The sequence below is a fragment of the Bolinopsis microptera genome, chromosome 4 (assembly GCF_026151205.1).
Source record: "Bolinopsis microptera isolate Bmic1 chromosome 4, MBARI_Bmic_1.0, whole genome shotgun sequence".
NCBI lineage: Eukaryota > Metazoa > Ctenophora > Tentaculata > Lobata > Bolinopsidae > Bolinopsis > Bolinopsis microptera.
In genome coordinates, this window is record NC_087075.1 from 10,263,181 (window position 1) to 10,287,795 (window position 24,615).

At 37.7% G+C, this 24,615-nt stretch overlaps 1 protein-coding gene across 1 annotated transcript; it reads right to left on the reverse strand.

Moving 5' to 3' along the window:
- Positions 1-3,852: 3,852 nt before the first annotated feature.
- On the reverse strand, positions 3,853-17,472 carry LOC134814001 (protein kinase C and casein kinase substrate in neurons protein 2-like). The gene is made up of 9 exons (XM_063821958.1): positions 17,346-17,472; positions 16,632-17,003; positions 16,217-16,395; positions 15,554-15,706; positions 7,309-7,429; positions 6,763-6,848; positions 5,852-5,975; positions 5,539-5,619; positions 3,853-5,243 (listed from the first exon to the last, which is right to left on the reverse strand). The coding sequence occupies exons 1-9, from the start codon at positions 17,430-17,432 to the stop codon at positions 5,151-5,153; spliced, it is 1,296 nt and encodes a 431-aa protein (XP_063678028.1). The 5' UTR covers positions 17,433-17,472; the 3' UTR covers positions 3,853-5,150.
- Between the last annotated feature and the right edge of the window lie 7,143 nt (positions 17,473-24,615).

Consider the following 24,615-nt stretch of genomic DNA (forward strand, 5'->3'; position numbering starts at 1 on the left):
TTTGGGTAACTTTGCCGCCGTAGAAAGTTAGCTACATAAATATGTGTCGAATAATACGTACGGGAGGCAAAGTAAGAGTTTCCTTTTCAATTAACCGACACGTGACACAACACGGTGCAGCTTGTTCAGCCAATCAGTGTTCAGATTATTTTTAACGTCTAATCAGGAAGCTTCAAATTGATCACGTGATATTTTTCTCCCAATCAGGGAGAAGTGTTTGTGTAAATGATAAAGCTTAGTTTACTCGGAAGCTATTAAGGTTGATTGAACTCAAGAAATATCGAAAGTAACAAACTGCCTGTCACCTCGCACAGATGCTCAAAAAATTCCAACACCAAAATTCAACTATTTTAGAGGTAACATTATTTTTTTAATGAAATAATAGAAAATACGTACATACATTCAATTGAATCAAGTAGATTTAGAGGTAACATGGTCTGTACTTTTCTAAGCTTGATATAATTAGTATATTTCGTTGGAATTACGTAAACGTGGTTAACAGATAGATTTTAAAATTCAATTCTTTCCTTATGCACACATTTCTCAACAAATCCGGGAACTTTTGCTTGAAGTAGTTAACTTAAACGAGGCAGAACGATCTACCAGTTATTCGTTCTAACAGGACCAGATTCACCTTCATTGGACTCCGAATTTACCAGTGTCTGGATTAACATTTGCACAAGGTACTCTTAAAACCGCACTTATTGTAGTAAGTGACATCGGTTTCCTCTTATTGATAAAATTCATATAACGAGACGCTTAAATCCCGGCTGTAACTGCCGTCATAAATGTCTTGCGGTCTTGGTATTTGGAGTGATGTAACCTCGAAAAATTGATATCTAATTGCAAGTAATAATAAACAGGATAATGTTGACAGTTGTGGGGTACATATTTGTTGGCTCAGTAAGTGTCACGGTGTTTTTAGTTGCATCCTATCATTGGTATCGGACTGTACGTCGCTTCTGTTAACTCAAAGGCTGCAATGGGAGTCATGCATTATTAAGCAACAAAGGTATCACAAGTTCACGTTTTTTTTTTCAACTTGATCATAAGAACTGCATTATGAAAAGTGAATCCTAAAATATGATATCGAAATTGTGGCAATCATTGTCTGTCACGGTTTGCCGTATGAGCTAACTTCACTGCGCGCGCTTAACATAAAATGAATACAAAGTTTGTCATTTTTCATTCACAATGATAGTTTGGTTGGGTTAGCGGCGCGCATAGTATATTTTTGGATTAAATGATGGGGAACGATTCAATTTGGCAGCTAGTTGTTATATATACAGTAGACACCATCGAGCCTTGAGGTAAACTGCAACTTTTTTTAATCGCAGTTCCCTCACATATAAATTTGTAAATGATGTAGAGTGAATATAACGAAGTGAATAACATAAAGCCGACGTATTATATATGAGGACCTTTAATAGAAATATTGTTTGTCAATTCTGAATTCTTAGTGATTTCGACTGATTTGAAATTAATCGTGTCATAACGTTTTCATATGACATGAAACCATTCAACAATATTAATACTTCCCGGTAAAATACATCCCGACAAAATATATTTTCCGATCCTGTTGATCATTTTTATTCGGAGAAGCATCTTATTTTCTGTCTGATGTGCATGGAACCAACTTCCTCCCATACAACCAACTCACAAGTAGTAGAGGCTCTTACGGGCAAAAAGACGTGTTTTCTGCTACGAGTTTAGAGACCTAACCGCTAATTGGACACAATAGTATGATGTCTAAGGATCGATAATATGTTAAGAAGTATAAATTTGGCCTTATTAGTCACGTGCTATACCAATGCGCGTTTTAAACTTTGACAGTCTATTACTCTAAGGCAAATAAAGTAATTATATCCATATTTTGTCAGCAATAAGATCACATTATTTTCTATTTAGTGTGAAAATATGAGCTAGAACGGACATAATCTCGCTGAGTTATAGCTGTTTGAAATTTATGATGAACGCGCGGGTGCCAATTGATAACAACTAAATGCTTTTGCGCGTAGTGCGCGTCGAAAATTTGGCAAAAACGCTTGCGGAGTGACAATATTCAAACTTCGATTAAGTATATGAAGTGGGTACTTCTCGGAAAGGAAAAATTTAGGCAAACACGATGTGACTATTTTTGGGTTGATTTAATACAACTGCAAAAAATTATTCAAACTTAAAGCAAAAAAGTCAAAATTTTTACCACTTTTTTGGATTTTTACCTCAGAACAAATAGAGGGATTTGTTTTATTTTTATACAATCTTGTGCGGCTGTCTTTTAGCTATCTTTATGCAAGTTTTGCCGGCATGCCAACAAAATTAACTTGCTCAAAATATCAAAAAACATGGTTTTTTGGCCTATTTTTGGCCCAAAAATCGGTTTTTTGCGATTTTACCCCAGAACAATCAGTCCAATCATCTTGAAACCACTTTCAATCGATTCTACGGTCAAAAATACGTCTAGTAAGGTGTATCTGTGGTCCCTAACGTATCGAGCAGACAATGCCCGTAAGAGCCTCTACTAAAGGGGACCCCAGGCTATATAATGTTCGGCGAAATGACAGGCTGAGCGCCCCCCAGTAACACATTAAACAACCAACAAGTACGAAGGTAAGCTTAGTGATTTATACCAGTATTTTGCATCAAGTTGGGACTATATTGTTCATAGAAATTAACTTTACACACTAGTTAATTTTAATTAACTTTACACACTAGTTAACTTTAATTAACTTTACACACTAGTTAACTTTAATTAACTTTACACACTAGTTTCACGAATCACGGACCATGTTTAAATTAATGGACTATATTCATTTGATCTACAAATTTCAGAAGTAATTTAATTAGAAAAAGCACCAGCCATGACGAAAGTCAACATCTAAACAAACTCCCTCGGTGTGGTCTAGCTGTGATCTCAATCTCAAAGCTTGTAATCGTGTTATCACAACCCTACTCATTTTTACTTTAATTCCTGGTCTTCTAGCAAAACATGCCATTCATTCAACTCACAAAACTACATAATTTAGCATATTTTAAATATAGCCAGGTAGCGCAGTTGGTTAATCTGTAATCATCGGCTTTGTAATCGTGAGGTTGCGAGTTCGAATCCAACTGCCTGCCTAGTCGTGGGGTGAGCGTCGTTGACGCTCTGCTAAGGATCCCGAGTGGTCTATGTAGCCCCACGGTTCACTCAGCCGAATGCTCGAGAAATCGGGTGTGAGGGTTAAATGAGGAGCTGTGCTTGATCAATACAGCGAAGCCTCGGGCGAAGAAAGTGTGGCATAGTGCCTTAACCGTCGCTGGCCTTAGGAATGATCCTTCGGCTTCTTGTAAAGCTCTTCCTTGAAAGTGCTGGTTTACATTGTAATGCAGGTAATGCCGAAGTAAAATAACAAAGGTGGTCGACTCATTCGATGGCCTTGTTGCGTCGCAACGAATCCTCATAAGATAAGATAAGATAAGATATATGTACATTGTTTAACTTAGAAGGCACGGCTTTGTGGCTTGACTACAAGACTCACTTAATTCTTGATTAAGTTCTTGCTGGCACACGATCAAAACTACTCTTGGTTGCGTTGTGGTAATTTCTATCAATAATACTGGTACTATTTTCCATAACTTTTCCTCACGTAGAGATCAGATAGTGAAACTTCGGTCACCGGATCAGTTTAAATTCATTTAAAGCTCCATTTTCCCGGAAGCATGTTAATCCAGAAAAATTAAAATATATTTTTGCAAGCAGGAAAGAGTCAAATACCGGAGTTTTACTGGTGATATTATAAATAGCCCGAGACAAACTTGTTCGGGTATTGTGATATATAGGTTTTGTTTTTTTAGTCAGTAAAACTACAATTATTTGTGAACTATTGTTAGTAAACTTTCATGAAATTGTATAAATTCTGTTCAGTGAATGATATTTAACAAGTATTCTACTTTAGCATGGCAGAAACTGGCGTGTTTCAGAGTGGTATTACAGAAACACTTACTTCAATATTCAGTGGTCCCAGAAAAGTCTGACCATTAACATTATAAAATCGAGATGCTTCAAAAAATAGTAGGTATCTAACATTGGACATATCACTATCAATCCAAAGTAGAAAACACGGACTGTGAGTGAGAAGTGACCGGTACAGTCAGACGATTGACGATTGACATCCGCGTATAACTTTCGTGTATAAGGGGATTAGTACCACACTTGGAATGAATATGAAAAGTTATCGAAGGGCGTAAACACTCCATTCAGGCGCCATGTTATGCTAGATTCTTGGCCTCAAAATCGCGTAAAATAGAGAGCCATATTGAATAGAGGCCTGACTGTCCTTGGCCGCTGGTATTTTCATCTTCTTAAATGATAAACTCCAAAATTAACACAGAAATGCTTTGAGACCATGCAAATTTGTCTAACTTGTAACTTACTATAAATTTAAATCCAATCAATTTCAAATCACTTACAAAGTAGCTCAACAGTATATTACAATTCAAATCAGTATAGCTCTAAGTAAAAAAAGTGATTTTAGCACCCCATGGGGGCACAAAATCAAGCTATCCCACAATATGCTCGTACAAAGAGAGGGCTAACTTCCATGTTATTTGCCACGTGATTAATGACTAGACTTTAAGCAGAAAACTGGCATTTTTCTGTGTTTTTCCCCCATTTTCAAAGAACTTTTAACAAAGCCGTTCTTTGATGGGACAGAGACATTTTTTTATGGAAACTACTGCTTTTAACTGATGCCGAGGTTTTATAAAAATTCCACTGTACATCAAATAATCCTCTCGAAATTCACACCAACCAAAAAACTGTCGAAATATTCTTCAGTAAAATAGTGATCAGATTCTCATGCAAAGCGGTCAAACAATACCAAAATACCAGCTCCATAAAATTCGAAAAAAAAATTCTTTCCATCCGGAGACATTCCCCAGTTCTCGCTGTATGCTGAAGAAATTATGTTTCGGATACATGGGAGAGAAATGTAAGCTTTTTGGTATCTGAAAGTCTCTCCCCAAAGATTCTGTACCATCTGTACTATGATAGAACAATCTCTTTGTTCCAGAACAATCCATGAGTCCAGGGTAATCTGGAACATTCCACTTCAGTGGTGAGAAACATAATGGAGATATATCACTAGATCAGGCACTTGTTAGTGGTGCTACTTCATTAGTTGTACGTAACTCCCAGGGTAGAGGCCCTCAACTCCGTTTAATAAACCTCGACACCATCCGTTCTCGTCTTCTTCGTCCAACTGGGGGATAATCAGCTTAATTAGCATAATAATTAGCATAATAATTAGCATAATAATTAGCATAATAATTAGCATAATAATTAGCATAATAATCAGCTTAATTAGCATAATAATTAGCATAATAATTAGCTTAATTAGTACAATTAACATAAGTCGCTTAAGAAATGGTGAGAAAATTTGCCAAAAATTCCTTCCACTCTTGAAAAATAACCAATTCATCAAAACAGCACAGAACTTAATGCTGTTATCGAAACTGACTGTTTTGGGGCGAATATTTGATGTATAATTATTGTACCTGTATAAGAACATCTCCCTCCTTGAAGGAAAGTTCGTCTGCCTCTGCTCCCGAGTAATCAAACATGGCCATTACACGAACCTAGCAATATGTACGTGTTTTAATGGAGTTAATTATATTATACAATTACATAATTTTAAATTAGTTCTGAACAAAGCTTTTTTGACGCCCAAATTAATGAGAAATGAATGACCAACAAAAACCGAATATAGATAGATCAAAGTACACACACGCACATGTAAATGTACACACACAACTATGCAATATGCATGTAAACACGCCCCATAATTCCAGACCACACATATCATCTTACCTCGGCTGCAGGCGCGGGAATAGCAACATATGCATTCTGATCACCCCACTCCGAGTCAACATCATCAAAACCGTTGAAGGGATTTCCAATGGGAGCTCCAATGGCACTGCCAGCTTTATTGGATCTGAGGGAAAAGTAACGGATTAGATAATTCAATTTTGAAATCTAAGAGCTTTCAACCTGTAACATTTACAAGGCGTAATATTACATAGGTATTTAGCATGGCGTAATGTTACAACGGATTCTTGTACGTGATGGAATATTACACAAACATGAGGTCGGATATCGGGTTTTAGTTAAACAAAGCTTTAGTGTAGTGTAAGAGATTTGTTTTGTCATTAGCTGTCTTATATCTTAGTGCTAATATCTTAGTACACCAACACTGTTCAAGTTAATCCTTTGTACACTTGATGCATGAGTCTAGGGCTAATAGGGGGTTGTCTAAAGATGCTATAAAAATTGTTAGGTTATAATATGAAGGTTATTATATGAAGGTTATAATATGAAGGTTATTATATGAAGGTTAGAATATGAAGGGTTTAATGAGGAGTTGGGCAAAGAGAGAAGTCTTATAATTCATGTAAGAGATGGGCTGAAGGGAACGATGCAATGTAGGGCTGTCCTTTGTTGGGCAAGACTGTCGAGCATACAAGAAATGAGCTGACAGGAAGGAAGATTGAGTTGAACATGCTGATGGGGAGGATCAGGGGAACTCACAACAATGGCGGAGTGTGCGGGTGAAATGGAAACCATTTCGACGTAGACCCTCGGGGTAACCTTATCTCATTATAACTGAGGTGAGATTTGAGAAACCTCTGCATAACAACAACCAGAAGATCTTTCGTAAACTTTGTTAATGGTAACGGTTCAAGAAGAGGTAGCGAAAGATTGAATTAAAAGGAATAACGCACCTGTTATCTTCGTAACCATTGTTGCTGTTGCTGTCCTTCATTTGGAGACTTCCGATTGGTAATGTGCTGCCAACTTCATCGTATTCCTGAAATGATATTAATGCAGTCGTAAGGCTACAGACCTCAGCTTAGATGTTAGAAAGTTAGAATTTAGGATTTATTGTCCAATTGAATTTTAGAAATTTTATGCAGCTCAATTTATGCGCGCGCTTTAATTCGATTATGCGCGTGATCTTTGCATAATGTGACAACTTAAATCACAAAAACGTTTTCGCGCGTCACGTAAAGTTGTAATTAGTTCGGCACTAATAGGGTTATTAAGGCGCTGGGTGTGTCCCCGTTCACTTCCACATTCATGATGTAATAATGGCATCAAATCATCTATTAAATTAGCAATTTTATTGTGGAATAGTTGGAATTTGACTGAATACGGAAATAAGATCTACGGTAATTGTAAATTGCACGTTTTCATTAGGTCATGACACAACTCTAAATCAAATACTGAACATATTTTATTTGCTCCTGCCCATGCCAGAATACACATACCACAAATTTGGGCCAACCCATCGCCATCCCTGTTCCTTTTTGATCCGCATATTTCTTTAAATCCTCTTCAATAGTCATCTCAGTGAGTCCATATTGTATGTTTTGGAAGGAATTCGTCAACCTGCAAAAAAATGTTGAAAAAGTGCTTTAACGAAGAATGAAAATGTGTGGCGGATATTTTTCAACATGTGACAATTAAAGTCCTATTGAAAAAACTCAACGATGGTCACGTTTAAGATTAGCATTAATTTCATTTGATTCTCATTCTAAATATAATTCCAATGATTCTAATTTATTCGGATATTAGCCTACATAAAATAATATCTTCCTAGAATTCCACAGCACCAAACGAACCATCCTTTCCCTACACAAATTTATATTCCATTTAAATCAATTTACAAGAGAACCGTCCAATATTTATAACAGGAGACCGTTAATATCTAGTAAATGTATCCTTGTTTGGCTATATAAATACTTTTATGTAAGCCAAGTGCTATAACAGGGTTTTCAAAACAAATATGTTACTTCAGTATCTAATTGTACTGAGTACAGTGTATACAGACAGCACATGAACAAATCAGGCATCATTTTTGCTATTTCCAATACCTCCTATAGTATGGTAAATTCAAATTTTTACATTTTTATTATTAATATGTTATTGGTGTGACCTTAATCTTATTCGCCACATTAAGAATTTTAAAACTCAAATAACACACTGGCAGAGGTAGAATATTTCACACCCTAAAGTTCAGAATGTTAAAAACCGTGATAACCCACACAACATATACTACAAATAACCTTAGGAACACCCTGCTAACACACTGCTAACACCCACGCTAACACCCTGCTAACACAGTGCTAACACCCTGCTAACTAACACCCTGCTAACACCCTGCTAACACCCACGCTAACACCCTGCAACTAACACCCTGCTAACTAACACCCTGCTAACACCCACGCTAACACCCTGCTAACTAACACCCTGCTAACTAACACCCTGCTAACACCCACGCTAACACCCTGCTAACTAACACCCTGCTAACTAACACCCTGCTAACTAACACCCTGCTAACTAACACCCTGCTAACTAACACCCTGCAACGAGTACAGCTACTACCCTAGTTGTGTGTACAGGTTTAATAATCCTATCTTAACAAAGCGCTATTTTACAAAGGAAATGAACTCATGCTTTCAACACTACTTAGTAACAACACACTCAATAACAGTGTAATTTGAGGAGTATTTAAATGTGAGATTTGAAGTACCTAGCTCAGTTATGTATGATTCACCTCTTCAGGAATGAATCCACATTGTGTAATGTGTAACCAACTATATTATATAGAATATTATATAGACCTATACTATACCACCCATATTATAAGATTTACTGGGTAAACGGGCCCTGTGTGACTTCACTATTGTTCTTTAAAACACACCTGCTTTATGAGCCTGGCCACACAGTACACAACCAGGTGTAATTTAACAAATGGATTCTTACTTTACCAAGTTGTTAGTATTAATACTTACCAAGTTGTAAGTATTAATTCTTACCAAGTTGTAAGTATTAATACTTATCAGGTTTTAGGTATTAATTCTTACCAAGTTGTAACTATTAACACTACTTCGCTAGTAAAGTTAGTTTAATACTTTAGACAGTATTATATAAGTTGTAAGTATTAGTACTGGTAGGCATACAAGTTTACTTTTCATACTGCAGACAGCTATAGTATTACATATAACAATTCTACTATATATCAGTTTACACAGTAAACACAGACACAAAATGTGTTAACATTCTGGTGGAAGTGTACTGTTGTTACAACACAATAATCGTTTTCTAGAACGATTATATTGTGTGAGATTACTGGCATTTACGCTATTCTGAGAAAATGTGTTTTTTTTTGGCATGACATTGACAATGATTTGAGAAAACTTTTGATTAATGACAATGCTTGGAAATTTTAAGATATTTCTCATTTTGATATTTAGAGATTTTCAAACAAATTTAATTGTAGAATAGATTAAATGAAGAATCGTGATTAAGACATGTATTTTAATTTTTACACGATCTGTGATTTAAGTTTTTATTTTATATATTTATTTATTTTATTGCTAACTAAGTGGGTATACCAATAGCATAATTTTTTAAATAATTAAAATAACTTGCTAATTTAGTTTGATTGTTAGACCACATGAGTCATCTCTCTCACTAAACATAAAATAATCTGTCATATTGTTTTAGAGAATGTGATAAGACATGTGTAAAGTGTATCGTAAACATGAGATATAACATGACTATTGTAAAGGTTAAATTCCACTATAATTATAACATGATCTTGCGATATCAAGTTATAGGAGGTATTTCAGTGCTTTGTTTTAGAAGCGTATTACAACAAGTAACCGATAATGTGATGAGAATGGCACTTTAACGTTAAGTACACGTCATTATATTGTGCTATATTGTGTTATAATGTGTTACAATGTGTTATAATGTGTTATAATGTGTTATATAGTGTTAACTTGTTACCAAATTTTCAACACACAATCAGTTGCAATATAAATTGATTAAGTTCCACACAATTGTACATGTCACATATAAAGATATTAGATAACAGTAACCTCTGTTAAGATTATCAAATTCCATCATTTTAACACACATAACACAGTCTAGATTACACGATGCTCATTGCGTATCTTACTTGCAGCTAAAACATGCTTGTTTGCTGTGACAAATCTATCTTAAACTCTCTGGATCTTGATTCTTGATGTTATCATTTCTTCAAGTTATTTTTAGCCCCCACTCACAGACATTCCTTAACTGTATTATCATCTACTTCTAATATTGCAACTGGTAAATAGTTCTTTTCGCTGATTTTTTAACAGTTTTTAACAGCACAGCTGGAATTTACTCTCGGTTAAGTTTATTGTTTGTAATGTACATTCTTTGGTGGCAGATAAATATCCTCGTTTATAAAACACGTAATGAGTATTACGGTATTTATTATAAACAAGGTGTGACTAGTTGAGAAGAGAAGGGAGAGTGACTAGCAGATCAGATTTAACATAGACATTCCTGACAAGGTTTTCTAAACATTCCTAAAATCGCAAGTTCAAGGAAACTACCAATAGTGTATTATTTTGGGGAGTTTTTTACTTCCTTACATTTTCATCGTTTTAAATGTTAATTATTAATAATTTTAAGTAGGCTAACTTATTGGTGAGATCGAAGCCACAAATTACATTTTCTTACCACAAGGACGCATAAAATTACCATCAACTGTCACTCTAAGTCTAACAGTAAAAACAAATTTTAAATAAACCCCCTCACAGGTAAACTCATCACTACACCGTAAACTTGTGTAAAACAGCACACTCAAGGATTCTTAAAAAGGAGTGTAAATTAACGATGATATGATCTGTACTGTATTACACACTAACTATTAAAGTGAAGCCCTACTGTAATTACCTTGTCAGTTACTTAACTATATATTACATGATGTTATCATGTAATATTGTGTCACATAAATAACTTATTTGTATTTATAGACGACTTGTTATTGTTTAAATAAGGTTATTACTTTGTTATAGGTGGAGATTGTAACGTTCTCAGTGTACACTTCTCCCAGTAATTTAATAAAATAAAGTCTAATGTAAACAAGGTCTAGTGTATGTGTGTAAAGACTACAGAGCCATTGTGTTACATTATCCTTATATTGTCATTTGTAAATCTTTAATTCTTTTAAGTTGTCGTTACCAGCGACCAGTAGCTAGAAAGCTAGAAACCAGCAACCAGTAACCAGTAACCAGTAACCAGTAACCAGAAACCAGTAGCTAGAAACCAGTAACCAGTAACCAGTAGCTAGAAACCAGTAACCAGCGACCAGTAGAAAGAAACCAGTAACAAGTAACTAGAAACCAGTAACCAGTAACCAGTAACAAGAAACCAGTAGCTAGAAACCAGTAACCAGAAACCAGTAGCTAGAAACCAGTAACCAGTAACCAGTAGCTAGAAACCAGTAACCAGCGACCAGTAGAAAGAAACCAGTAACAAGTAACTAGAAACCAGTAACCAGTAACCAGTACATGAGTAACAGCAGTGTATGTGTCCACTCTAATCGTAATCTCACGATTTGCTGCCAGTAAAACTGCTCTCAACAGCAATACATCTTACAAAACAAAGAGTCTATACACTGATATACACACTATACACTAATATATACACTAATATATACACTAATATATACACTAATATATACACTAATATATACACTGATATACACTAATATACACACTATACACTAATATATACACTAATATATACACTAATATATACACTAATATATACACTAATATACACTAATATATACACCAATATATAACACTGAAAGAAGCCAAACCTTATCTAAATTAACACGACACCACACCTACACGGTTACACTGGAGAGGCTTCACTAACTGTACTATACCAGACTACACACTACACAGACTAGACAGTACACACAGTACACACACTACACATTGTACACACAGTACATAGAGTACACACAGTACACACAGTACACATGTACACATTGTACACACTGTACACACAGTACACACAGTACACATTGTACACACAGTACACATTGTGAGTTGTTGTGCACGCTGTTCAACCCAATCAGTCTAATTAAATAGCCAACTCCGTGATTGTGATATAAGTAGAGATCACACAGTACTCATTATCCAACATCACTCATTATCATACAGTTCTCATTTATTGATAGTATTTGTCTTGAACAGTCAACAGAGCACTAAATTCTAAATTTGCTGATCGTAGAAAAGAATGTTACTATTTGCAACACTACTATATAACAAATAAAGAGTGTTACTATTTGCAGCTGCTAAGGTAATCACACCATTAAATGTAGATATTGTTGCTGCTGCTGGTAAGGCGGCACACAGCAGCCTTCCTAAAGTGGATGTAGCTGTTAAGAACTGTGTTTTTAGTAAAACTTAACTTCAAAGAAAAAAAAACATGATGTTTTACCGCCAATAAGCTTGACATCCCCTATATAACGTCACGTGTGGGTATTAGATAACGAGGGAAAGGTATGAAGATGGTATCCAGACATTATGAGATCAGTGTTCACTAAAACTATTCAGTCATCACTTATTACTAAGTAGGTATTATGTTTTAAAACTACATTGTGGTAGAGTGGTAGTACGATGTGTGAAATTAGTGAACAAGCTTAATGAAGTAATGACTGATAGTAGCTTCTCAAAATGTGCTATTGAAATGGTGAAATATACACTATCATGTACTGTAGTACGGTGAAACGACATTTCATTGTCAAGCACACGAATCATGTACTACCCCCCGTGCGGTGAAAGCACACGAAAGCACACGAATAATGACGAAACGCAGTAATAATTCTTATAGTTAGAAACAAAAAAACTTCATGTAATAACTGCTACATTGTCTAATGAAATTAGCATTGAATTATCGGATACCGGCTAAAAGAAGTACAATGAATCAGTAACTACAGTAAACGAGAACTGTAATCGTTACTAACTTATTTATGGGACCATCTGGAAATAGACTCGAATCAAAAGTTTCTCAATAGGTGGTTTACACTCTGCAGAGTGTACAGTTAAAATGTTGCTTCTATTAAACCGGTTGATTTTCCAATCAAAAGCTACGAATAACGTTAATTTCGTATCACTAATCGTTATCAGATTTCGTTTTTGGACAACATGTACGATTCATATTGAATTCCTTGTGTCGTAATCTGTATATCACACTTTACCCCAACTACCACCGCTAATACTGACCTTGAGTACCAACTTGGACAACACCAACTTATAATTCTAACAATGTCCACATTTTAATCTACCAATGTATATATTGTATTATATAATACACGTTCACAAGTACACTGGTCACACAAAAGAGCATTTCCTACAGGATGTATTCTATTATTCTATAATCATGCAGTTAGCCTGTTATGTAATTAAATGTGTATACTCTCTTGTTAGACTATCAGACCGGACCAAGTTAAGGTTATTGGAGTAAGCTATGTGTTTAGTTAATTAAACTGATAAATATGTTCTAGTTAATTAAAGTAGGTGATATGTAGTAGTAGTAAATCTTTCAAAGTACGAAATATCTCTTTAAAAGAGCATCCTAGGCACCTTATAGATATCAAAACGCATAAAAAAGAAAACAAAAAACATCAACCATCTTCTAACTTCTTCCACTCCTCCCTATCTAAAGCTAAAAATCTAAGGTCTTCGAAATCAGTCAAATTCTTAAGTCTAATATCAAGATTTCTACTAGTCAAGTCTTTTCTAATAACATCTAATAAGTTTAAACATGGTCTACCCCGTCTCCCTTCCATAAAAATATCAGAATTTATAGCAAATAACATAGAGGTGTATGCTGGTGAGTCTTCCTGTCCTCTTAAGATATGTGAGTGATATGTAAGTTAATTAAAGTAGGTGATGTGTAAGTTAATTAAAGTACAGCTCATGGGTGGGGTATAAAAAGGAATGTAACAGGATTCGAATATTTTGGGATCAAATCAGCAACACGGGAAAAGAAGAAACTTTTTTTAGTTACCGTGTTATTTTTAAGAACGAGAAAATCTAATGAAAGTCTGAAACTCAAGTTAATCTCTTATATACTAGTTTTAAATTGAATGATTGAACAAACTTTGGCCTTTTTCGTATCAATATCATTAGGTCGGTGGTACATTAGTCCTTACACAGCAACAGATAATAGATAATATATTATAAAGATGAACTTGGTAACTGATTTGAGGTATATTTAGTCCCACAATTTAGGTCACCCTCTGGCCCACATTGGTGACCCTCTGGCCCACATTGGTGACCCTCTGGCCCACATTGGTGACCCTCTGGCCCACATTGGTGACCCTCTGGCCCACATTGGTGACCCTCTGGCCCACATTGGTCAGCCTCTGGCCCACATTGGTCAGCCTCTGGCCCACATTGGTCACCCTCTGGCCCACATTGGTCACCCTCTGGCCCACATTGGTGACCCTCTGGCCCACATTGGTCAGCCTCTGGCCCACATTGGTGACCCTCTGGCCCACATTGGTGACCCTCTGGCCCACATTGGTCACCCTCTGGCCCACATTGGTCAGCCTCTGGCCCACATTGGTCACCCTCTGGCCCACATTGGTGACCCTCTGGCCCACATTGGTCACCCTCTGGCCCACATTGGTGACCCTCTGGCCCACATTGGTCAGCCTCTGGCCCACATTGGTCACCCTCTGGCCCACATTGGTCACCCTCTGGCCCACATTGGTCAGCCTCTGGCCCACATTGGTGACCCTCTTGCCCACATTGGTGACCCTCTTGCCCACATTGGTCACCCTCTGGCCCACATTGGTGACCCTCTGGCCCACATTGGTCACCCTCTGGCCCACATTGGTCACCCTCTGGCCCACATTGGTCACCCTCTGGCCCACATTGGTCACCCTCTGGCCCACATTGGTCACCCTCTGGCCCACATTGGTCACCCTCTGGCCCACATTGGTCACCCTTTGGCCCACATTGGTCACCCTCTGGCCCACATTGGTTCCTCAACCAGCATGAGCAGTAAAGTAGCCTAAACCCTATCATCATGTGCCTGGTATTAATTACAGATGGAACCACACCTTTATATACGAAACTACAATAAATTACAATACACATTATATACAATATAAATTATACACACAGTTTAATGTACATATGTATTATAATCAATATATGTATATATAGTACATGCTGTTTGTACACAGTAAACACAGTACACACACTCCATGTAACATAAATTAGTTCTACAATCTAACATGTTTGGTTAATATGAACCATATGTGAGATAACATTATATTAATTACTGTACTTCAAAGACAGGTGGACGTTGAATTACGTCACGTGTAAGTGTGTAAGATTAGTGTCCTGCTGTTCGCGTAAAGTAAGAATGTTTAAATTTGTACGCTCCTTGTACTTATCGTCCAGTTATTATTTTATTAAATGCCGGCCAAAGCGAAGGAGAATTCATTTAGATTCATATTTAGTAAATGTTTAATATGCAATATGCATATTCTTATACAATATACATGAGCTCGGTTTTCTAAAAATAGATAGAATCAATTAAATTACGCATGTTATATATATGTTTTATGAAGTTATGTTTGCATGCTTAATAATTCAAATTTGAATTGAAGTTGAAAGATTCTAAATGTTTAAATAACATTACCTGGCGTCTTTAGAAACGTCGATATAATTCAGATAGTCCGTTATCGTTTCAACAAAGAACTCTATTCTTATCTTCTCCATTGCCTGACATTTCTCAAATTCCACTGTCATTTCGTTGATGTATTGCTGGTTTGCCATGTCCAACTCGTTTAGTCTGAAAAATGTGTCTTGTACTTAAATCTATTTTGTATGAGTTGCATGTTAGAAAAAAACCTTTTTCATGACATTAGCGTATAATCCTTTTTAAAACATGTTCATCGTCAGAGAAAATATGCACATAAAAACATATGTGTAGGTATTTATGACACTATCGCAATGTAACATTAAATTGTGAGGAGTTTCACACAAAAACAAGCCAGCGTGTACTGTGTATGTGTATTTAATCATGATTAGACTTTTTCTTGATGCTCTTGCTGCTGATTTCAGATAAGTCGTCCAAATATTACTGATTGCGTCAAGTTCAGGTAAACTCCTAACTAAGTTGAACTGCAGTGAGAGAAAGTCATTATATAGGTCGACACAACTGAACTGTGCTCATCACAAGAATATAAGTTGTTTTCCAATAATATTCGGAATTAAACCTGGTCGGTGCTCACTGCTCAACCTCTACGAAACTAATTAAACTAATTAAACCTGCTCACTGCTCAACCTCTACGAAACTAACCTGTCCCGGTACTTATCCCTTGTTTTGTCACTTTCTGTTTCTGCTTTGCTAAGCTTATCTTTCATCTTTTTAAGGGCATCTGATGTGGTCATGGCGTCCCGCGTATAAATATCAAGCTGACCTTTTGTTTGTTCTAACATTCTAGCTGCTAAGTGGTATGCTTTCTTTGCTTTTTCTACCTGATCATTCGGACACTTTAACTAATCAGCAACAGAAATTAGATAAAAAAAGTTATATAATAAATAAAATAAGACATATAGTGTAACATAAAACTGGTAAGAAAATGAAATATTAGGTTAATCTAAACCCCCATAGCCTGAGGTGGTATTCGTAAATTCTAGCTGCTATATAAAAGTAACAGAGACAACACAATTTAAAGAGGAGAAAACATCTATTTCAGGTCGATCAAACTCACTTTCAAAAACCTCTTAGCCCAAGGTCGCTGCACTTTATCAAACCCTTCTTGAGCCGCAGCTGTCTGTTTCCACTTCACAAAAGTTTTCTGATAATTTGAGTTTTTCCAGTGTTTTATTGATTCAAGAGAGCTCCCAGTCAGCTTCTGACGCACATCCAAATGAATATCTGCAGTTTCGTTTGCTTCAACAGTCAGGTTTTTCATTGTTAGTTCTAATGAACCGTATTCAGGTCCCTTATTGACAGCATCTTCCCACTTTCTGCTCCATGTCTTGAGACCTTTGGCATATTTCAGTTCCAGTTCTGCACGCTCATGTATTAGTTGAGTGAGATTGTCGGTCAGAGTAGCGCCGTCATCAATCCTTTTTACAACCTAAGATGTGTGCAAGTTAGGGGTCGTTCACATATTACGTAATCACTTTTTGGACAATTTTTAACCCCCCCCCCCCCCCCTCTGTAATCAGTTTTACACATAGCTATTGTGTCCAAATTACACTAGCATAATCATTTTGTATACTTACATGCTTGGTAGCTATCAATATGTACTTAGTTTGAAATTAATTTCAATAAAGCATTCTATTAGTATTGCAGTAGGCAGTAGCACTTGACAGCAGTTTACCATAGATTGCCTCTAGCTAACCAATTCCTGCTCACACAGCTGTGGATCAGGGACAAAAATAAGCTAAATATACAACAATAGATATGTAGTATGTACCTGTTTAAACCCTTTCATCTCCCAGAAACAATCACTAAAGAGGTCCCCCACATCTTCTTCTGAGCCCGTGTGACTGTGTTGTGCCATTATTATTCTGTCATATCACGCTGCTCACTACAAACTTATTGGATAACATTAGAATTGTGTTTGATATAAATATGTGAAGATAAGGAATTGAATTACGCTAATTTTACATTTCGAAACCACAAATCCACGACATTATTTATGTTACAGGAGGAATATTATATAGTTAATGGGGCAGGAACCGAGAGTGCCCTTTTTCCCACGGTTTGTCGAATATTGTCGTTCCCTGTCATTCCCTGTCTTTCCTTGTCGTTCCCTGTCGTTCCCTGTCATTCCTTGTCATTCCTTGTCATTCCTTGTCATTCCTTGTCATTCCTTGTCATTCCTTGTCATTCCTTGTCATTCCTTGTCATTCCTTGTCATTCCTTGTCATTCCTTGTCAATCCTTGTCAATCCTTGTCATTCCCTGTCATTATTCCTTGAAATTCTCTGTCATTCCTTGTCATTCCCTGTCATTCCCTGCTCATATTGTCACATCCTGTCGTAAAATTGTCATGACATTGGGCACTCTTGGTTCCGGCCCTTAATGCTGTTCCAAAAATCATTATCCATTTATGATGGTTGCCATAGTAATGTATTTGTTAATATCTAAATATATGTGAAGGCTAACAATTGTTTTTCGAGTTTAAAATGCAGGGGCAGCTTGAGTGCTGAGATGCGCGTGCGCCCACTTCATTTGAAAGAATTAGAAAGGTTATCAAGACTAATCAAATTTCAATTTGATTCATGAAACATACCGTATTATTTGTATTCAGGTTCAACATGGTACATGTGTGTCAAACTGCTAAATAACTTACTTATTTAAATGGTACGAAAGTCAATTGTTTTTCGAACAAAATTTTTGGACGATTTACTATCAATGTATCAATATAGTAAGTTATAAATATGATTCATCAAACACTTAATTAACACTAGTATTCAATCATAAATTGCTTTAAAAATGATTTTGGACACGTTCCATTAAAACTAAGCAAGCTCTGTCACAACATTATTGGCCATGGCAGTGAAACTTCGGGATTAGTGGAAGATAACAAACACTGTCGGTCTCCTATACCCTCTGGAGGATTATAAGTTAAGTTGAGGCTAACTTTCAAAGGCTGTGGAAAAATTGTTTACAAGATGGAACAGCTGATCAGAGAAGATTATTGTACTTAATTTTCTCAGATATTGGGTTTAATTTTTGTAAAATAAGGAGTACAAAATTTGGGGTACAAAATGTGGCAGAATTTTTTGTCTCTGATTTTGATAAATTTGGTACCAAAAGTTGCCTCTAAGTGTGAATAATGAAAATTCACCGTGTAGCACGATAACGTCGAGCTGTATGTGAGCCTTTTGTGCATCGCAAGAGTGTACAAAGGACGAAAAATGGATAATTTATTGCTTAAAATGCCTATAACTCCGAACATATTAAATAGTTTGAAATAATTCATACAGGATCGTAATGAGCTTAGTCAGACGCAACTTTTAGTACCAAAATTATAATATTTGAAGCACAACAATTTTGTCAAAATTTCACACAAGGGGGGACCCTTGTGTTCAGATTAAAAATGTTTGAAAATAATTTTCCTTTAAATCTTAAAATATTAATACCAAAAGTTTCGTCTCGATGAGCTTATTACAATGCCATAATAATTACGTGATAATAACTGAAAATGTGAAAGTTATAGGCCAAAAACTAAAAATTTGCGCGAAAAAAGCATGCGCGGCGAACAAGCGCCGTGTAGCATTTTTAGCGAAAATTGCTACACGGTGGATTTATTTTATTCACATTTTTAGACAACTTTTGGTACCAAATTTATCGAAATCGGAGAAAAAAAGTTCTGTGCTCGCGCTTTGCGCTTATTACACTGACTAGTAGGGTGTTGCAGTCAAACAAAATTTGACCATTGTTAATGATCTGGCCGGCCAGATCATTAACAATGGCCCGGCGCGCGCTACTTCGTAGCTCGGGCCATCGGGCCATTTCGAGAAGAAAGCGGCGCGCGCTACTTCGAAGAAATTTAGACGAGTAACATCCGTCAAAACAAAACAAGAAAACAACAAAATTTTATTTAAATCAATCACAGCAACAATTAAGACATACCACTATTTAGGAATGCACAAAGGGTATGGTGAATTTGACTATTGCATTGAGTTGTTAAATTAAAAGTATATATTAAGTTTAGAAAAACATGCCCTTGCATAGTATCTATAGAAACGAGAAATTAAGCAACAAGATAAATAAATTTAAATAAGCAGGCTAATCTAGGAGAGACAAGACTGAAGACCATACTGCATACGAATTATGCACCCACCAGAGCTACCTGTCTAGTGTCTACCTCAATTGCAAATTGTTCTTCTTGATTAATAAGCTTGTGTTGTAATACTTACCCAGGAACCCTGACCGGATGGGGCTTAACTTTGAAAGTAAAAGAGTTGGAGACTTCCGGTTTTTTGTAACATGTTTCTCTTTTAAATGTAACGTTACCTCTCCAGGAGGAAAATTCAAGACAACGTAATTGTTGAGTTATATCAAAATCTCCAGAAAAGTCCCCTTTCGGGCCGATCAAAAGTTTGCAACTTTAACTTTGCGGATTCCTGTACTCTGGTTGGCTGAATTGTGTCACGTGGTAGCTGCCTGAACATTGGAATACGCCACGCGTGCAAATCATGCTTGTTGTTGCGCGCGAGGTCAAGCCGTCTGTTTAAATTAAACCAACTCTAGTACCACCACCAGCCGGTAACTTTTCATGGGTACGAAGTAACCAATTAGGGCTATTAAATGCCGAACACAAGGATATTTCGTATTCGGATCATATGCCTGCAGGCTGTCTGTCGCTTAAGACCATGGTCGCTCTTAACTGAGCGATAAGTGACGTTAAGTGAGACCGTGAGCACCACTTCTTGCCAATTTGCTTTTGAACTACGGCCCAATCATGAAGTTAAACAGTTCAAGTTGTGTTTTAACGGCAAAATACAGCGAATTCTAGCCCTTGAAAGTTGTAGGTTTGGAAGATCAATATGAATACGGCTGCTTTAATTCTTAAAAGTCTTAAGTTAGAACGGCCAAAACACCCTATTCGGCGTCAGCCAGCTACACCCAGGAACCCTGACCGGATGGGGCTTAACTTTGAAAGTAAAAGAGTTGGAGACTTCCGGTTTTTTGTAACATGTTTCTCTTTTAAATGTAACGTTACCTCTCCAGGAGGAAAATTCAAGACAACGTAATTGTTGAGTTATATCAAAATCTCCAGAAAAGTCCCCTTTCGGGCCGATCAAAAGTTTGCAACTTTAACTTTGCGGATTCCTGTACTCTGGTTGGCTGAATTGTGTCACGTGGTAGCTGCCTGAACATTGGAATACGCCACGCGTGCAAATCATGCTTGTTGTTGCGCGCGAGGTCAAGCCGTCTGTTTAAATTAAACCAACTCTAGTACCACCACCAGCCGGTAACTTTTCATGGGTACGAAGTAACCAATTAGGGCTATTAAATGCCGAACACAAGGATATTTCGTATTCGGATCATATGCCTGCAGGCTGTCTGTCGCTTAAGACCATGGTCGCTCTTAACTGAGCGATAAGTGACGTTAAGTGAGACCGTGAGCACCACTTCTTGCCAATTTGCTTTTGAACTACGGCCCAATCATGAAGTTAAACAGTTCAAGTTGTGTTTTAACGGCAAAATACAGCGAATTCTAGCCCTTGAAAGTTGTAGGTTTGGAAGATCAATATGAATACGGCTGCTTTAATTCTTAAAAGTCTTAAGTTAGAACGGCCAAAACACCCTATTCGGCGTCAGCCAGCTACACCCAGGAACCCTGACCGGATGGGGCTTAACTTTGAAAGTAAAAGAGTTGGAGACTTCCGGTTTTTTGTAACATGTTTCTCTTTTAAATGTAACGTTACCTCTCCAGGAGGAAAATTCAAGACAACGTAATTGTTGAGTTATATCAAAATCTCCAGAAAAGTCCCCTTTCGGGCCGATCAAAAGTTTGCAACTTTAACTTTGCGGATTCCTGTACTCTGGTTGGCTGAATTGTGTCACGTGGTAGCTGCCTGAACATTGGAATACGCCACGCGTGCAAATCATGCTTGTTGTTGCGCGCGAGGTCAAGCCGTCTGTTTAAATTAAACCAACTCTAGTACCACCACCAGCCGGTAACTTTTCATGGGTATGGACCCCAAGTCACTACACTTAAAATGTAGAAAACGTATATTAATGCTTTTCATGCAGGTTATTGACATACGTTGCATGCCACTTTTCGCGCGCGAAGCGCGCGCCGCCGAAATCTCTGATATTTGGGATACGAAACATGTATCAAGCAGGTACAATGAAGTCTTTGTGTTATGTATCATTAGTTTGGACCTGATATTACTTAATTGAAGATGTCAATTCATCGCAGCTCGGTACGAGGCCCAGTAGCGCACCTCGCCGATCTAGCGAGGTGGTTGCGAGAAGCATTATTGAGTTCGCGGCGCGGCCCAGTATGTAACGCATCGCACTACATGTACAAGATATTACCCGCTTAAAATTTACCTGGGGACCTCAGGCTATCATGTTCATAAACATAGACATTAGGCGGAATGACAGGCTGAGCGCGGCCCAGTAAACGCTGAGCTAGCTGCGAAGAATTGACATCGTCAATTATGAATGGTTTCAATAAGACTTGTAGGTTTATATATAACCTACCAGGACGCGCGCCGAGTTGGACTCGTCGACGGTCCAATATATGGAATATATGTCTCCAGGAAACGAAGCGAGAATTTTTCCTACCTAACTATGAATGCTTCAATAGCACTAGAAAGGACTCTCGCTCAGGAGGTATCTGTATCGGAATTCACCGCTCACTCTCAGGAAAAGTGAAAAGGTTAAATACAGGTTGCCCTGACTTCCAAGCCGTGACAATTTTTCCGCAAGACGACTGCAAATTCACCATTATTAATGTGTACGACTCTCCGGAACAGTCTTCATACAAAGCCAAACGTAAAGCCAAAGGGAGTGGACCAAACCCCCAAATGACCACTCTAGAGCAAATCATGGAGTTCAGAGCACAGAATCCAAATATGGGTGAGATCCTGCTGGTTGGAGACCTGAATGCTCGTACAGGGAACCGTAACGTTGCTGCAGAAGAACTCGAGCCCGATTCAGATCCTGAAGACTTCAATACAGCAAGTTACCCTGGAACCACTGAAAGAGCCAGTAAGGACCAAATAGTCAATGCCAGGGGATCTCTTTTACTGGACTTCCTGGCGTGTAACAAACTCCAAATTCTCAATGGATGTACTTTAGGGGACATCTTTGGAGAGTTCACATCTGTCAACTATAATGGATGCAGTGTAGTTGACTACATGGCAGCTACCCCTGACCTCAAAGAAGCGGTACTTTCTTTTAAAATCCTTGAGCTGAACAAGCACTCTGATCACAAACCCTACATTTGTGACTTGAAGTGTACTAACTCCACAATTGATACGTCAGATCTTCTCGATTCTCTTGAAGATGCGCCCACTAAATACAAATGGAACAACGAAGACGAAGGGACTCACTTCAACTTTCTGGCTGCTCAAAATTCTCCGGAATTCCAAACGAAGATAACCAGGATATCGGCAACCCGTTGCAACAATAAAAACGACGTACTCGAACTTAATAGTAATCTCGTCTCTCTGTACCAGGAATTAGCGGGCACGGTTTTGCCGAAAAAATCCAACTCGCAAACCAAACCGAAACCAGGAAGTAAGAACAGAGTCAAAAGGCACCGGATGAAGCCAAAATCCCCATGGTTTGATGGGTCATGCATCAACAGCAAACGGGAGCTTAATAGGCTGGCTAAATCATACGGGAAAAACCCATCAAGTCAATATCTCAGGGAATTGTACTACGATACGCGTCGATCTTATAGGAAACTCATCAAGTCGAAGAGGTCTGCCTTCATTGAAGAACTCTGCAGAGACATTGAGTCAGGCAAAAATGTCAACTGGGGGAGATTCAAGAGACTTAAACAGATGAAAACTAAAGACAGTACGCTGGACGTGTTTGATATGTTCAATTTCTGTAAATTCTTCAAAGATCTTTACAGCAAACCATCTATGGACAACCTAAAAATCACAGGGCTACAAAACGAGATGGTAAAAGACACCACGCAATCAAGCATTACGGAAATTCTCGACCATGATATCTCTTCTGAAGAGCTGTGTAACAACATCAGGACGCTTAAAAAAAATAAGGCAGTGTCCGAAGATATGATATCTAATGAGTTCCTAAAATCATCGGGAAATAACATGCAATCAGCTGTGTTGCACCTATTCAACCAATGTCTGTCATTTGGTGTCTACCCGTGGAGCACATCTGTCGTGACTCCGCTACATAAAAAGGGTAATGTTTATGACCCAAACAACTACCGTGCGATAGCAGTGGCCAGCAACTTGGGAAAACTCTTTGCGGGAATTTTGCTCAACCGACTAATTGAATTTAGATCCGTAGTGAACCCTGATACTCCAAACCAATTGGGTTTCTGCAAGGGTGCTCAAACAGCAGATCACATACTAACGCTCTCAACATGCATTGAAAAATATGTTAAAGTCGAAAAGAAACGAGTCTTCTCTTGCTTTGTAGACTATGCAAAGGCTTTTGACACTGTTTGTAGGGAAGCGCTACTCTACAAACTTTGGAAACTAGGAGTTCAAGGGCGATTTTTCAATTGTATGGAACACATGTACACCCATTCATCTGCAAAAATAAAACTCCTCAACAAGCTCTCTGAGAAGATTGACGTCCTCTGTGGAACTGAACAAGGGCATCCCATGTCCCCGGAACTGTTCAAATGCTTCGTACATGCCCTCTCCGAAGAACTGAACGAGCTAGATAACATCGAAGTGCCCATCATTAACTCCATCAAGGTGACACATCTGCTCTGGGCTGATGACTTAGTACTTCTGGCTTTGAATCCTGAAAGCCTACATAAAATGCTCTCTGTTCTGTACGCCTACTGTCAGGAGTGGGGCCTAGTGGTCAACATGTCTAAAACCGCTATCATGGTGTTCAACCGCGCTGGTCGTATACTCAAAGACAGCAAGACCTTCGCTTTTGGTTTAACACCGATCGACTCAGTTCGTGAGTACACGTACCTAGGAATGACTTTCACTCTGACAGGATCCCTGAAGGTCGCACAGTCCAAACTTAGGCAGAAAGGACTTCGGAGTTATTTTTCGC

Excerpts from the sequence above, each read along its gene's own strand:
- LOC134814001 (XM_063821958.1), bottom strand. The coding sequence starts at position 17,432 with ATGGCACAACACAGTCACACGGGCTCAGAAGAAGATGTGGGGGACCTC. Across the intron at positions 17,004-17,345 it reads AGATGAAAGGGTTTAAACAG|GTTGTAAAAAGGATTGATGA; the intron begins GTACATACTACA and ends CACACATCTTAG. Across the intron at positions 6,849-7,308 it reads TGGGTTGGCCCAAATTTGTG|GAATACGATGAAGTTGGCAG; the intron begins GTATGTGTATTC and ends ATATCATTTCAG.